Source organism: Sminthopsis crassicaudata, chromosome 3, assembly GCF_048593235.1.
Source record: "Sminthopsis crassicaudata isolate SCR6 chromosome 3, ASM4859323v1, whole genome shotgun sequence".
NCBI lineage: Eukaryota > Metazoa > Chordata > Mammalia > Dasyuromorphia > Dasyuridae > Sminthopsis > Sminthopsis crassicaudata.
Window position 1 is genome coordinate 609,820,724 of NC_133619.1, and position 12,771 is coordinate 609,833,494.

General features: G+C 50.1%; 1 protein-coding gene across 3 annotated transcripts in view; it reads left to right on the forward strand.

The window, feature by feature from the left end:
- Positions 1 to 12,771, forward strand: part of HSPG2 (heparan sulfate proteoglycan 2) — a 172,606-nt gene that overhangs the window by 87,767 nt on the left and 72,068 nt on the right. For all 3 annotated transcript variants that reach the window (XM_074305959.1, XM_074305960.1, XM_074305961.1), the window contains 15 exons: positions 788 to 967; positions 2,715 to 2,911; positions 3,543 to 3,690; positions 4,085 to 4,212; positions 4,414 to 4,500; positions 4,607 to 4,668; positions 5,003 to 5,070; positions 6,229 to 6,369; positions 8,321 to 8,503; positions 10,156 to 10,335; positions 10,530 to 10,648; positions 11,023 to 11,134; positions 11,533 to 11,646; positions 11,861 to 11,988; positions 12,413 to 12,499. In XM_074305959.1, the coding sequence (XP_074162060.1) occupies positions 788 to 967; positions 2,715 to 2,911; positions 3,543 to 3,690; positions 4,085 to 4,212; positions 4,414 to 4,500; positions 4,607 to 4,668; positions 5,003 to 5,070; positions 6,229 to 6,369; positions 8,321 to 8,503; positions 10,156 to 10,335; positions 10,530 to 10,648; positions 11,023 to 11,134; positions 11,533 to 11,646; positions 11,861 to 11,988; positions 12,413 to 12,499 (1,934 nt within the window). The remainder of the gene's footprint in view (positions 1 to 787; positions 968 to 2,714; positions 2,912 to 3,542; positions 3,691 to 4,084; positions 4,213 to 4,413; positions 4,501 to 4,606; positions 4,669 to 5,002; positions 5,071 to 6,228; positions 6,370 to 8,320; positions 8,504 to 10,155; positions 10,336 to 10,529; positions 10,649 to 11,022; positions 11,135 to 11,532; positions 11,647 to 11,860; positions 11,989 to 12,412; positions 12,500 to 12,771) is intronic.

Below are 12,771 nucleotides of genomic sequence, written 5' to 3' on the forward strand. Positions count from 1 at the left end.
AGAGCAAAGAATCTGCTCCCCTTAATCAGCCTGCCCGTTAAGTGCAGCCTCCGTGTACCCTTACAACTAGGGAGGAATAGGGTGGACCCAGGGCTGAAGAAATTGGCTCCAGCCAATTAGAGGAATATGAAATAGTGGGACTGGACTTCAGAGTTAGAAGATAAAGGAGAAAAATTTAGAGCACTAAAGTTTTACAAAAATAAATGTTGAAAACTATCTTTATATTTGGAAAATAAAATACTATTAAAAAGATAAATAAAACTAAAGGGAGGAGGGAAAATAAAATGAATAACAAAAGATTCAGCAAATTGGGGGGGACTGTGCCCCCTGATTTCTAAGATATCTTCCAGTTGTAATTCAATTCTATAAGCTTTTATTAAGTGCCTGCTGTGTGCCAGGCACTTGTGAGATACAAAGACAAAAGTTTAAGCAGCCTCGGTCCTCAAAGAGCTTACATTCTGGGGATGAATATAATTCTGCTGTCTTTCCATCGTGTTTACAATGAGATGTAGTATATTGCTGTCCAATGCCTATAGGTCTCTGAAGACAAAGAGTGGATGGGCAGATCCTGGGGCTCAGCAGGAGATCTGGGCAGAGCCTCAGGGTCGGGGTGAGGGGGCACAGAAAGGTGAGACTGGGCACTGCCCCTGAGGCACACTTTGGAGGGATGAGAAGTTGGCACTTCTGAGAGCCTTACTGCAGTGTGGTCCTGCATATTGTGGGCAATGACCTGGTGGTGGGAAAAAGGGAAAGACCCACAGACAATTCTGTTTCTTATGTGGGGCAGGTGGACTCCTACGGAGGCTCCCTCCGCTACAAAATTCGCTATGAAGTGTCCCGAGGGTTCCTGGAGCCTGTACAGAAGGCTGACGTGGTGCTGGTGGGGGGTGGACACCGCCTCTTCTCAAGGGGCCACACGCCCACCCACCCTGGGGTTCTGAACCAGCGCCAGATCCAGTTCACTGAGGTGAGTGATGGCTTGGGGGGGTTCATGGGTGATCTAGAATTTAACAGCTGATAGGTAAGAACATTGTACACGGCGACAACAAGATTATGCAATGATCAGCTCTGTTGGCTCTTTTCAACGATGAGATGATTCAGGCCAGTTCCAATGGTCTTGTGATGGAGAGAACCATCTACCCCCAGAGAGAAGAGACTGAATATGGATCAAATCATAGTATTTTCATCTTTTTTGTTGTTATGTTTTTTTCCCCTTTTTTTCCCTTTGAGCTAATTTTTCTTGCATAGCATATGTTTAACATATATTGGATTATTTGCAATCTAAAGGAGGGGAGAGAGAAAAAACTTTGGAACACAAGGTTTTACAAGGGCAAATGTTGAAAACTATTTTTGCATTTATTTTGAAAAAATGAAAAGCTATTATTAAGAAGAAAAAAAACTGATAAAGAGAGCACAAGCTTTGGAGTGTAAGAAAGAGTTCTTGGTTCTAGTCCTGACTGTATCAGTAAGAAGTTGGGTAACCTGAGTCTCAGGCTTCCTGTCTGTAAAATAGGGATAAAAGACACACCCTGAAATGTCAGATGGAAGTGAACAAATTCGTAAGTTCCTGTGATGAGCAAGCCTTCACATTCCACACCATCCTAAAGGGGAGAATAAACACAAAAATAGCTGTTACTGAGGAGGGGAGAACCACTGTCCAGGAAGGCTTCCTGGAGGAGGGGGGCTCCTGTCATGGGCCTCGAAGGAAAGAAAGAATCTGGGAGGAAATCTAGTTCAGGTCCAGAGGAAAAGATAAGCAAGGGCTGGAGGGGAAGAGGAAACAGGGAGGAGTCTAGATTGATGGGAGTGAAAGTAGCATCAGTTGAATGAAACAAGCAGAACAAGGAATACATTGTATACAGTAACAGCAAGAAATGCAATGATCCATCAAAACCAGGGATACATTGTACACAATAACAGCAAGAATGTGCAGTGCTCAGCGGCAAAAGACTGGGTTCTTCTCAGTGGTTCAGTGGTCCAAGGCAATCCCCATAAACTTTGGAAGAAAAACGCCCTCTGCATCCAGAAAAGAAAAAAAAAGGGGGGGGAGAGTAACATCAGATGAGTGAAACAAGCAGAACGAGGGATACATTGTACACAATAACAGAAAGAACTTGCAATGCTCAGTGGCAAAATACTGGGTTCTTCTCAGTGGCTCAGTGGTCCAAGGCAGTCCCCATAAATTTTGGATGGAAAACGCCCTCTGCATCCAGAAAAGAAAAAAAAAAAAAAAAAAAAAGGAAAGTAGCAACAGTCAATCCATCAGCAGATGGATTAAGGTGCTGTGATGTTCCCCCACTGCCAACCCCAGAGATGCAAAGACAAACAGGACAATCCCTGCCCGGAGAGTTTGCATCCTAATGGGGGGACAAGCAGAGAGGCAGCCCCGATTTCTCCCTTTGTGAGAGGAGGGCTGGGTCTGTTGGCCTCGCGTCCCTTCCAGCACCTAAATCTAAATGTATGTGAGTATTTATGCCGACTACTTATAAGGAGAATGGAGCCAGACTGTGGGGAGAGACTTGGGTGTCAGGATCAGAGGCTCATTGTTTATACCATAGGCAGCTTGTTGCAAACAGGAGGAATCCTCAACTGTTCCCACTTAGACATGGGCAAGGGCCTTGGAGAGGGTGGCAGGAGGAAAAGCATGGGGGAGAGGGGAGAGAAGGGTTCCTGAGGGGGTGACCAGTTTTCCTACTGCCACCCCCGTTCTGCAGGAGCACTGGGTCCATGAGTCGAATCAGCCAGTATCAAGGGCTGAGCTGCTGCAGACCCTGCAGAGCCTGGAGGGCCTGCTCATCCAGACTGTGTACAATAACAAGATGGCCAGCGTGGGGCTGAGTGACATCGCCATGGACACCACCACCATCGGCCCCACTTCCCACGGGCGAGTCCACAGCGTTGAGGAATGCAGGTGACACCCTGGGACGGGGCAGCGGAGGGCGTTGGGAGCCTCCGTGGGCAGGGCATTTGTGCAGCTTCCCTGAATTTAGATTGAGGAGGTCTTCATATCTCTAGATTTCAAAGTCCTTTTGGTTGCAAATCCTACAAACGTACTTCATGGGGCTCTTGTGAGAAATGTGATTTTTGTACATTGAGTCATTACAGAAGGGAAGCTAGAAGGCACTGGAGATAAAGCACTGGCCATGGAGGCAGGAAGACCTGTACTCAGATCCAGCCCATTGATCCTCCTCACTGTGTGACTCTGGGCAAGTCACTTAACCCCAACTGCCTCCCAATAAAAGATTCTAGAAATATGAATTGGTATAACTGTACCCTGGGAAGGGTCTGAGATTTCTTTTATGTCAGGAAGTCATGGTGTGGGAACTCCCCTCCAGCACACAGATCTCAACCTTTCCTGTCTGTGATTTAGTAGATAAGTCATTGGCCCAGGCTCATGTAGTTGTAATTATCAGAGGGAATTCGAAGCCAGGTCTTCCTAACTTGAAGCGGTCACGCCATGCTGTCCCGGGTCCTTCAGTGGGCTGAAGAAATCAGATGAGATCTCCAAATGGATGGTTCTTTGTTTTGTCCCTCGCCCCCAGGTGTCCCGTGGGCTACTCAGGCCTGTCCTGCGAGAGCTGTGACACTCACTTCACCCGGGTGCCCAATGGGCCTTACCTTGGTACCTGCTCCGGCTGCAACTGCCATGGCCACGCCAGCTCCTGCGATCCTGTGTATGGCCACTGTCTGGTGAGTGGTCCCAGAGACTCTGCTGCCCCACAGGGATGGGAGTGGGGGGCAAAGTTCTGGCCCTGTCCCGCTGTGGCGAGCCTAGTTCAGTTTGGGTGCCATGTTTTAGGAAAGCTCGAGGGACAGAGGAAGGAAGCTTGATCCATGTAGCCCCAGGGGGAAGCTAGCGCTAGAGCTCATAGAATTTATCCCCCAGGAGCGAGAGATTCTAACTCAGGACCCAGAATTCTGTGGCAACCAGAGCTGTTCCATCATAACTAGTCAGTAATGAGCTCCTCATCCCTGAGAAATGCCTGAGCAGATTCAGGATGGCCTTGTGCAGTGGGAGGTGGTTGGACTGGGGAGTCCATTTGGGGGCCTGAATCCTGAACCCCTCTCTCCACTGCCCTCCCAGAACTGCCAGCACAACACAGAGGGACCGCAGTGTAACAAGTGCAAACCAGGTTTCTTTGGTGATGCTACACGTGGCACCCCCACTGCCTGCCGGCCCTGCCCCTGCCCCTATATCGACGCCTCTCGAAGGTCAGTGTCCCAGGGACAGTGAGTACAACTGTCTCCGGGAAGTGCTTGCATCAGCGCCTTCTGGAGCTAGATCTGTTGTCGTGTAGCCCTGCCACTCTGTGCCAGTGCCCGACGCCCACCACACTCCCACATCTGTACACCCTTAACAGTTCCCAGTATACTCAGTGCCCTGTGCCGACTCCCTCTGGTTGGTTCTGACAGGTTCTCAGACACCTGTTTCCTGGACACGGACGGCCAAGCCACGTGCGACACCTGTGCCCCTGGCTATACCGGGCGCCGCTGTGAGAGGTGAGGGCAGGGGACAGCTGGCAGGGGCCAAGTGGGGGTCCTGCAGCACCCCAAGAATGGCATGAGGGACTCAGAATGTTGTTGACACCGGCTTCTCTCTCCTCAGTTGTGCCCCTGGCTACGAAGGCAACCCCATTCAACCTAATGGCAAATGCAAGCCAATCACCAGTGAGTAATGCCAGCCTGGGTTTCTCCCCTGCCTCCTTTTCTTGATCCTCACATCATGGCCCCCATGAGGGCTGCTGAACGCCCTCACGGGGCAGCCCCTGGTGTCTCTCAAGCTTAGCTTTCCACTGTGCCCCTCCTTATTTTGGTTTCCAATAAAACCCTTGGGCTTCTTCCCCAAGTCTGTCCCCCGTACCCACCACTCCCAGTTGCCCTGTGACCTTCCAAGTGCAGCTAACACCCCAGCCAACAGGGACCCTTCTTGCTGCCTTTACTATATACACTGTCCCTGCCCAGGTCCTACCAACATGTTATCCTCCCCTTATCTTTTCCCCAGACCAGGCAATTGTGCGCTGTGATGAGCGGGGGAGCACCGGCACCTCTGGAGAATCCTGCCGCTGCAAGGTATGTCAGCACCCGGGAAGGGCTCGAGGCTCTACCCACTGCTAGGTGGGCATTAATATCTCTGCTAGGGGAATTTAAAATGTTACCAAGTGCTTTCTCCTCAACCAGTGCAAGAGAGCAGCAGAGTGTTATTATCCCCACTTGATAGATTATGAAACTGAGGCTTCAAAAAGAGAGGAAACTTCTAATTGGCCTTGAAGTCTGGATTTGACTCCTGACTGCCAAGTTTAGTGTTCCTTCTAGTTGTAACCCCTTTCTGTTTATATATATATATATATATATATATATATATATATATATATATATATATATAGTGGGAGTAGCTAGATGGCACAGTGGATAAAGCACTAGCCCTGAAGCCAGGACCTGAGTTCAAATACTGTCTCAGACACTTAACACTTCCTGGCTGAGTAACCCTGGGCAAGTCACTTAATCCCAACTGCCTTAGCCAAAATAAATAAGTAAATAAATTACTTCTAAGGGCAGCTAGATTCCATTGTGAATAAAGCATCAGTCCTAGAGTCAGGAGGACTTGAGTTCAAATTTGACCTCAGACACTTAACACTAGGTGTGTGACTGTGGGCAAGTCCCTTAACCCCAATAGTCAAAAAAATTTTTTTTTTAATTGTTGCTAGATCTGATGATATTCATCAGTCAATTGACCAATCAACGAGTATTTATTAAGTGCTTACTGTATGCTATGTGATATGGATACAAAGTATTTCTGACCCTCTAAGAACATATATTGTAATGAAGGAAATAACACATGAATTATTCAACACATACATGACAGAGAGGAGATGAAAGATCATCTATCTGAAAGGGGAAAGTGTTTATAGAATTCATACTGCTATTAATTTTGGCAAGCTCTTGGTCTCAGTTTCTCCATATGTAAAATAAGCCTTATGATTCTTTTAGGCTCTGAATCCTACCCCACCCCCCATAATCCTCAGAATTCTTTCCCCCTTCCTACTCCCCTTCCCACCCCAATGCTCACCTCCCCCCAGATCTAGTCCCCCTAGAACTAAAAATGTCAAGAACCAGCCTCCTTTCCAAGAGGATGTTACTTGTCACTTGTGTGCCTGCCATGCCGCCCTCTGGAAGCCACAGTGGGGCCGAGGGCCCTCCTGAGCTGACACTATGCTTCCTTTGTTATAGTCAAACGTGGTGGGCCGCCTATGCAATGAGTGCTCAGATGGCACCTTCCACCTGAGTTCCGAGAATCCAGACGGCTGCCTCAAGTGCTTCTGCATGGGCGTGAGCCGCTACTGCACCAGCTCATCCTGGAGCCGGGACCAGGTATTAGGAAAGCAGGATGTAGGGGAGGTGGGGGCAGGGAGGGGGGTGGGACCAAGTGGACCAGAGGGACAGAGCATGGACAACCATCCACGGGGAGCTCCAACCCTTGTGGGCTTTCACCTACCAGAATAAACCTTGTTCCCTGGGAGAAGCCAGGTTTTTGGCAAAATCTATTGGCTTATCATAGCACACAGAGCCTCCTAAATCAGCAAACACCAGCTGAGAACTAGCAGGCCCTAGAAGGACTATCCAGCTGAGGGCTAGTAGGCCCTAGCAGGCCTTAGCAGGCAAGCCCTAAAAGTTACTACCCAGCTGAGGCTTAGCAGACTCTAGCAGGACTTAGCAGGATTACCCAACTGAGGGTTAGCAGCCCCTAGCAGGACTTCCCAGTTGGGAACTAACAGGCCCTAGCAGGACTTCCCAGCTGAGAATTAGCAGGTCTTAGCAGGACTTCCAGCTGAGAAGACCTGACTTCTGTGGAGACACTCCATTTGTGTGCTGTTTGAAGACCATGAGAGACATGGCCTAGTGGAAAGAGGTCTAGGTTCAAATTGTGACTGCTACTTTGGACAAGCCCCTAGGCTGAGCTTCCGTGCGTGCCCCCATCTGCCGGAGAATGGCTTGTCCTAAATTGCCTCCTGGGACCTCTCCAGCTCCAGAGCTCATCTTCTATGACCCCAGCTCACCCAGTGCCAAGAGGCTCCCGCCAGAAAGTTGCCTATCAGGGGATGGATTTTTTTCAGTATCAGGAGGACATTTGCAGTCAGGCAGCCTGAGTCTGAAATCTGGCACTACCACATAATTAAGCTCTGTGGGACCTTTTGGCAAACCCAGTACCCTGTGCCTCAATTTCCTATTCTGTTGAGTCATGGGACTTATAAATCTTGTAAGTGTAAACTGTAATATTGGTTGTGTTCTAACAACTTCTGAGGCCATTTCCGTGTCACTTTTGTGACTCCCTGGACAGCCTTGCTAAGGGCCAGGAGGCTCACTAAGGTGCCCACTGGGGGAATAGTTTGTTTTCAACTCCAGCAGATCCTGAGGCACAGGCCAAAGCATAGAGGGGTAGATGGTTATATTGTTAAAATCCCCGGTCCCCTGAAGTTTGGTGCCCCTGTGGCAGCCAGATGGCACAGTGGATAAAGCACTGGGCCCAGAGTCAGAAAGATATGAGTTCAGATAGCTGTGGGATCCTGGGCAAGTCACCTGATTTCTATCATCTGTAAAATGGGGATGCTAGCATCATCTCTCTCCCAGGATTATTATAAAAATTGCAATATAAAACATATATTATATATTTTATCTTATTATATATATATATATATGTATATATAATTATATCATATATAATGTTATTATATAATAAAATATAAAATTATAAAAATAAATATAAAACTCAAATGAGATAATATTGAGAAAGCACTTAGCACATAGTAGGTACTATTTTGTTTTTTGTTTTTAATTTTTTAATTTTTTTTTAAATTTTTAAAATGTCATTATTGGAAAAATATGTTCTTGATTCTTCCTTTTGGTCTGGAGATGACTCTGGGCTCTCAAACCTCTGGCATGTTTTATCCCTCTGGAAAAGCTGCAAGTACGGGTCTGGTGACAGATTGTATAAACTGGGACCAATGTAGCTAGGTCCCCAAGGGGGACTCGTAGAAATAAATAGATTTATTTTTCATTCCCTGTGATTCATAAGGCAACAAGAAGATTATGATTTATGAGGTAGCCTCCCTTTACAGATGGGTCTTGGGAAGATCTTGGTACAAATTAGGCAAAAAAGGCAACGGTTCCTTTTTGTGCTTTGGAAATGATTATGGGCTCTGGGCAAGTGCAAGCTTTGGGGGGTCCTCCCAAGGCTTCTGGGATGGACAGGGGGCTGGGACGGACAGAGGGCCTCCTGCTCCCTTACCCTTGGCTCAAGCTCCTTATTCCCCTGCTTTCACAGGTGCACGGGGCTTCTCAGGCTGGTGATCACACCCAGTTCAGCCTGTCCAATGCGGCGGGCACTCACAGCACAAGCGAGGGCATCTCTTCCCCTGTGCCCGGGGAGCTGGCTTTCTCTGATTTCCACAACCTGCTCCCTGGCCCTTACTTCTGGAACCTCCCCTCAAGATTTCAGGGAGACAAGGTGAGCAGAAAAGGACCAAGAGGGAGAAAATAACTTTCTTTATTGGAGACAAATGGAATGAACCAAATGTCATCTCTGTATGGATTCATTGTTCGTTCTGTTTTCCTAAATAAGCAGAAGAGGCATATTCAGAAATTATTGTGATATAAGTCAGTAAACATCAATAAAAATTCAAAACAAAAGGTTCAACTTAAAATCTAAGAAGAAAAAAAGGGATGAGTGGAAATTCAGCAGTTAGGGAAAAAGGATGGAAAGTATTCCACAAATAGGTAAGAGATTGAGTCACAGCATGAAGGTCAGACTCAGGCATGTTTGGGGAGCTGGAGAGTGTTTTGGCTGAGGCCTGAAATTTGTGGAAGAAAAGCAGGATGGAAAGATAGGATGGGAGCAAATTGGGGAGAGATCCTAGCACCAGAGAGAGAAGGCTAAACTTTACCCAGCAAGCAGCGGGGGAGAATTTTGAATAGAAAAGGGCCAGAACCAGACCTCAACAAACATCAATCAAATTCAAAACAAAATGTTTGATTTAAAAATCTAGGAAAAAAAAACAGGGATGGGTGGGAATTCAGCAGTTAGAAAAAAAGGATGGAATGTATTCCAGAAATAGGTAAGAGATTGAGCCATAGCATGCCCTAACAAGCAGTGCCTGATCAGGGTCTGTTGTATTTGAGCAAGGAAAAAGGACCCAATGTAACTAAGCAAACTGAAGTTGGACACAGAGGGAATGAGAGCTGGTGGGAAACTTAGAAACGAGAATGTCAGAGTCAGGAGAGCCCTTAGAACCCAGGAGGTCAGAGCTGGGAGGGCCCTTAGAACCTGGGATGTCAGAGCTGGGAGGGCCCTTAGAACCCAGGAGGTCAGAGCTGGGAGGGCCCTTAGAACCCAGAAGGTCAGAGCTGGGAGGGCCCTTAGAACCTGGGATGTCAGAGCTGGGAGGGCCCTTAGAACCCAGGAGGTCAGAGCTGGGAGGGCCCTTAGAACCCAGGAGGTCAGAGCTGGGAGGCCCTTAGAACCTGGGATGTCAGAGCTGGGAGGGCCCTTAGAACCCAGGAGGTCAGAGCTGGGAGGGCCCTTAGAACCCAGGAGGTCAGAGCTGGGAGGGCCCTTAGAACCCAGGAGGTCAGAGCTGGGAGGGCCCTTAGAACCCAGGAGGTCAGAGCTGGGAGGGCCCTTAGAACCCAGGAGGTCAGAGCTGGGAGGGCCCTTAGAACCCAGGATATCAGAGCAGGGAGGGCCCTTAGAACCTGGGATGTCAGAGCTGGGAGGCCCTTAGAACCTGGGATGTCAGAGCTGGGAGGGCCCTTAGAACCTGGGATGTCAGAGCTGGGAGGCCCTTAGAACCTGGGATGTCAGAGCTGGGAGGGCCCTTAGAACCCAGGAGGTCACAGCTGGGAGGGCCCTTAGAACCCAGGATGTCAGAGCTGGAAGGGCCCTTAGAACCCAGGAGGTCACAGCTGGGAGGGCCCTTAGAACCCAGGAGGTCAGGGCTGGGAGGGCCCTTAGAACCCAGGATGTCAGAGCTGGAAGGGCCCTTAGAACCCAGGAGGTCACAGCTGGGAGGGCCTTTAGAACTAGAACAAGCCTTTGAGAATATAAAGCATGGTCCTTGGAGTCGGTGAGCACATAATTTAGCACCTTCTTCCATTCTCCAGGTGACCTCCTATGGAGGAGAACTGCACTTCACAATAACCCAGCGGCCACAGTCAGGCGCACCATCCCTACATGGTCAGCCCCTAGTCCTGCTTCAAGGCAATGGCATCTCCCTAGAGCATCATGCCGAGCGGGATCCCATACCTGGCCAGCCCAGCACCTTCTCTGTGCCCTTCCGAGAGGTGAGGAACCCACCTGGTCTCTGGAAAAGGCTCTGGAAGGGAGAGACCAATGTCCATGTCCTTGTGTCCTTCTCAGACCCCTGGACCATGCTGTCTCACCCCTCACCTGATGTCTGTTCAGCAGAAGCCCTTTGAGGGGAGGGTTAGTCTTGTGTACTAGGAGACCAGCAGAATTTGTGCTTTCTCATTGACAGCGCGCCTGGCGCAGGGTGGACGGACAGCCAGCCACCCGCGAGCACCTGCTCATGGCCCTCGCAGGCATTGATGTGATCATGATAAGAGCGATCTTTGCTGAAAACCAGGCAGAGAGCAGGTACCTGGCCAGTGGCAATGCTCAGGGGAAGATCGGCAATCAAAGGGGCCTAGGTTCTAATCCTGCTTCCCAGGGTGACCCTGGGCACATGCAACTGCAGCATGAGCAGACTGGACTTTTGAGGGTCCTCTGGCCTCTGAAATCTCTGATTCTGAGACTGGGAAGGAGGTGGAATGGGGCTGGTGGGAGGGCCTCTGCCATTCAGGACGCAGGGGGAAAAGCTTGTTTTGGGGGTTGGGGACCCAGGTCCAGCTCTTTGTTCTGCTATGTTCTCGGCTGTTTAAGCTTGTGTGTAAGTCTCCAGATGTATAGCAATGGGGGAGGTGGATCCTGTCCCTGATGCCCATGACTCCAGACCCCTCTCCTCTGGTCAGGCTGTCTGGACTGCACATGGATGTGGCAGTGCCCCAGGTCACAGGACTAGAGAAGGCTGTGGAAGTGGAGCAGTGTGTCTGTCCCCCTGGCTACCGAGGGCCATCCTGCCAGGTGAGCCCCGGGTTCCTTGTACATAGCCCCTCTGTCCCCACACCAGCCTGACCCTGCACTTCCCTCATCTGGAGAGAGCTGGCTTACAGTCCCAACTTTACTATTCACTATTACTCTGGGTCTAAGTTTCCCCCTCTGTAAAATAAGGAGGTAAGACCTGATTTAAGTTTTCCTTTCAGTCCTAAGTCCCTTACCCCCAAGAGCTCTCCTGGTCCACTGTGGCTCTCTGGGTTTTGTTCCTTGCCCCCCAGGGAACTTAATCCCCCTCTCCAACTTCTGGCTCCTAGGGATGAGCTATCCTGCCCACAGCTTAGCCAGGGAAGTGATCTGGAGTTGGGAATGGTCTTTTGCTAACCTTCCATCTGACCCCATTCCCCCAACCTGCCTTCTCCCCTCAGTCCTGTGATGTGGGATACACTCGCACTTCCAGCGGCCTCTACCTGGGCACTTGTGAACTCTGTAGCTGCAGTGGACACTCAGTGATATGTGACCCGGAGACTGGGGCTTGCCAGGTGAGACTCATGCCCTGACCCAGTGCCCTGATGCCCAGCGGTGCCCCTGCCAGGATCTTCAGTGTGCCAAGAAATCTTGTGGCACTTCACTTGAAAATATGCCTAAGTAACCCCTAACCTGGGATGGAGAGGACAGCGTGGGAGGAATGGGGACAACTGGCCGGCCTTCCCACTGACCCAGAGGAACCCAAGGTTTTGACCATCTCCTTTCCAGGGCTGCCAGCACAATACGGAAGGCGCCAAGTGTGAACGCTGCCAGGCCGGATACTACGGCGATGCCCAGAGAGGCTCCCCTGAAGACTGCCAGCCATGCCCCTGCCATGGGCTACCCTCTAACAACCAGTACGTCTGGCTTTCCCTCTGGGCCCTTCCCCATAGCACTCCCTACCTCCTGGGCCTGGTTCTGTCTTTGTTTTATTACCCTTGCCTTTCTTCCCCACCCCTTCCCCTCCTCCTGCATGGTACATAAATGGAGTCAGATCTGGCTTTGAACCTCGGCTCTGTTCTCTATCTGTGACTCTGGTCCAGTTCTCCCCCTGCAGTCCTCTATTTCTTCAGTAAAATGAGGGGATTGGACTAGATCACAGGTGTTGTACCTGTAGCTGAGTAACCCTGGGATTCTTTCCTGCTTGTACCTTCCACCAGTCCATAGTGACCATTTGTGGCAGCCCATGCTCACAGGCTCCTGTAGTGGTTCACATCCTAGCACTCCTTCCAGCACTAACTCTTAGGCATCCCAGCCCAGACCCCTTTCCCCAAACTACAGGGGGATCCACACTTGTTTCCTGGACACTGACGGAAGTCCCACCTGCGACGCCTGCTCCCCAGTGCACAGCGGCCGCCACTGTGAGAGGTATGTGCCCAGGAGCGCAGCGGGGGGAGCATCTCCCAGCAGGGCACGGGGGCAGAGTCTAGAAGGGGGCAGGACCTACCTCAGAGGCCGTGTGGCCTTTCCAGATGAAGAAGCTGACATTTAGGGGAGTTGGGCAATTTGTCACAGCCCTGAGATCATCAGCCTTGGAGTCCTTCCCCCCCACTGCCAGGACTGCCTGCCCTGGACCATGCTGCTGCCCCATGGGGAGTGGGTGGGACTACTTCAGAGGGCAGGCTTCCATTGCCGTTTGA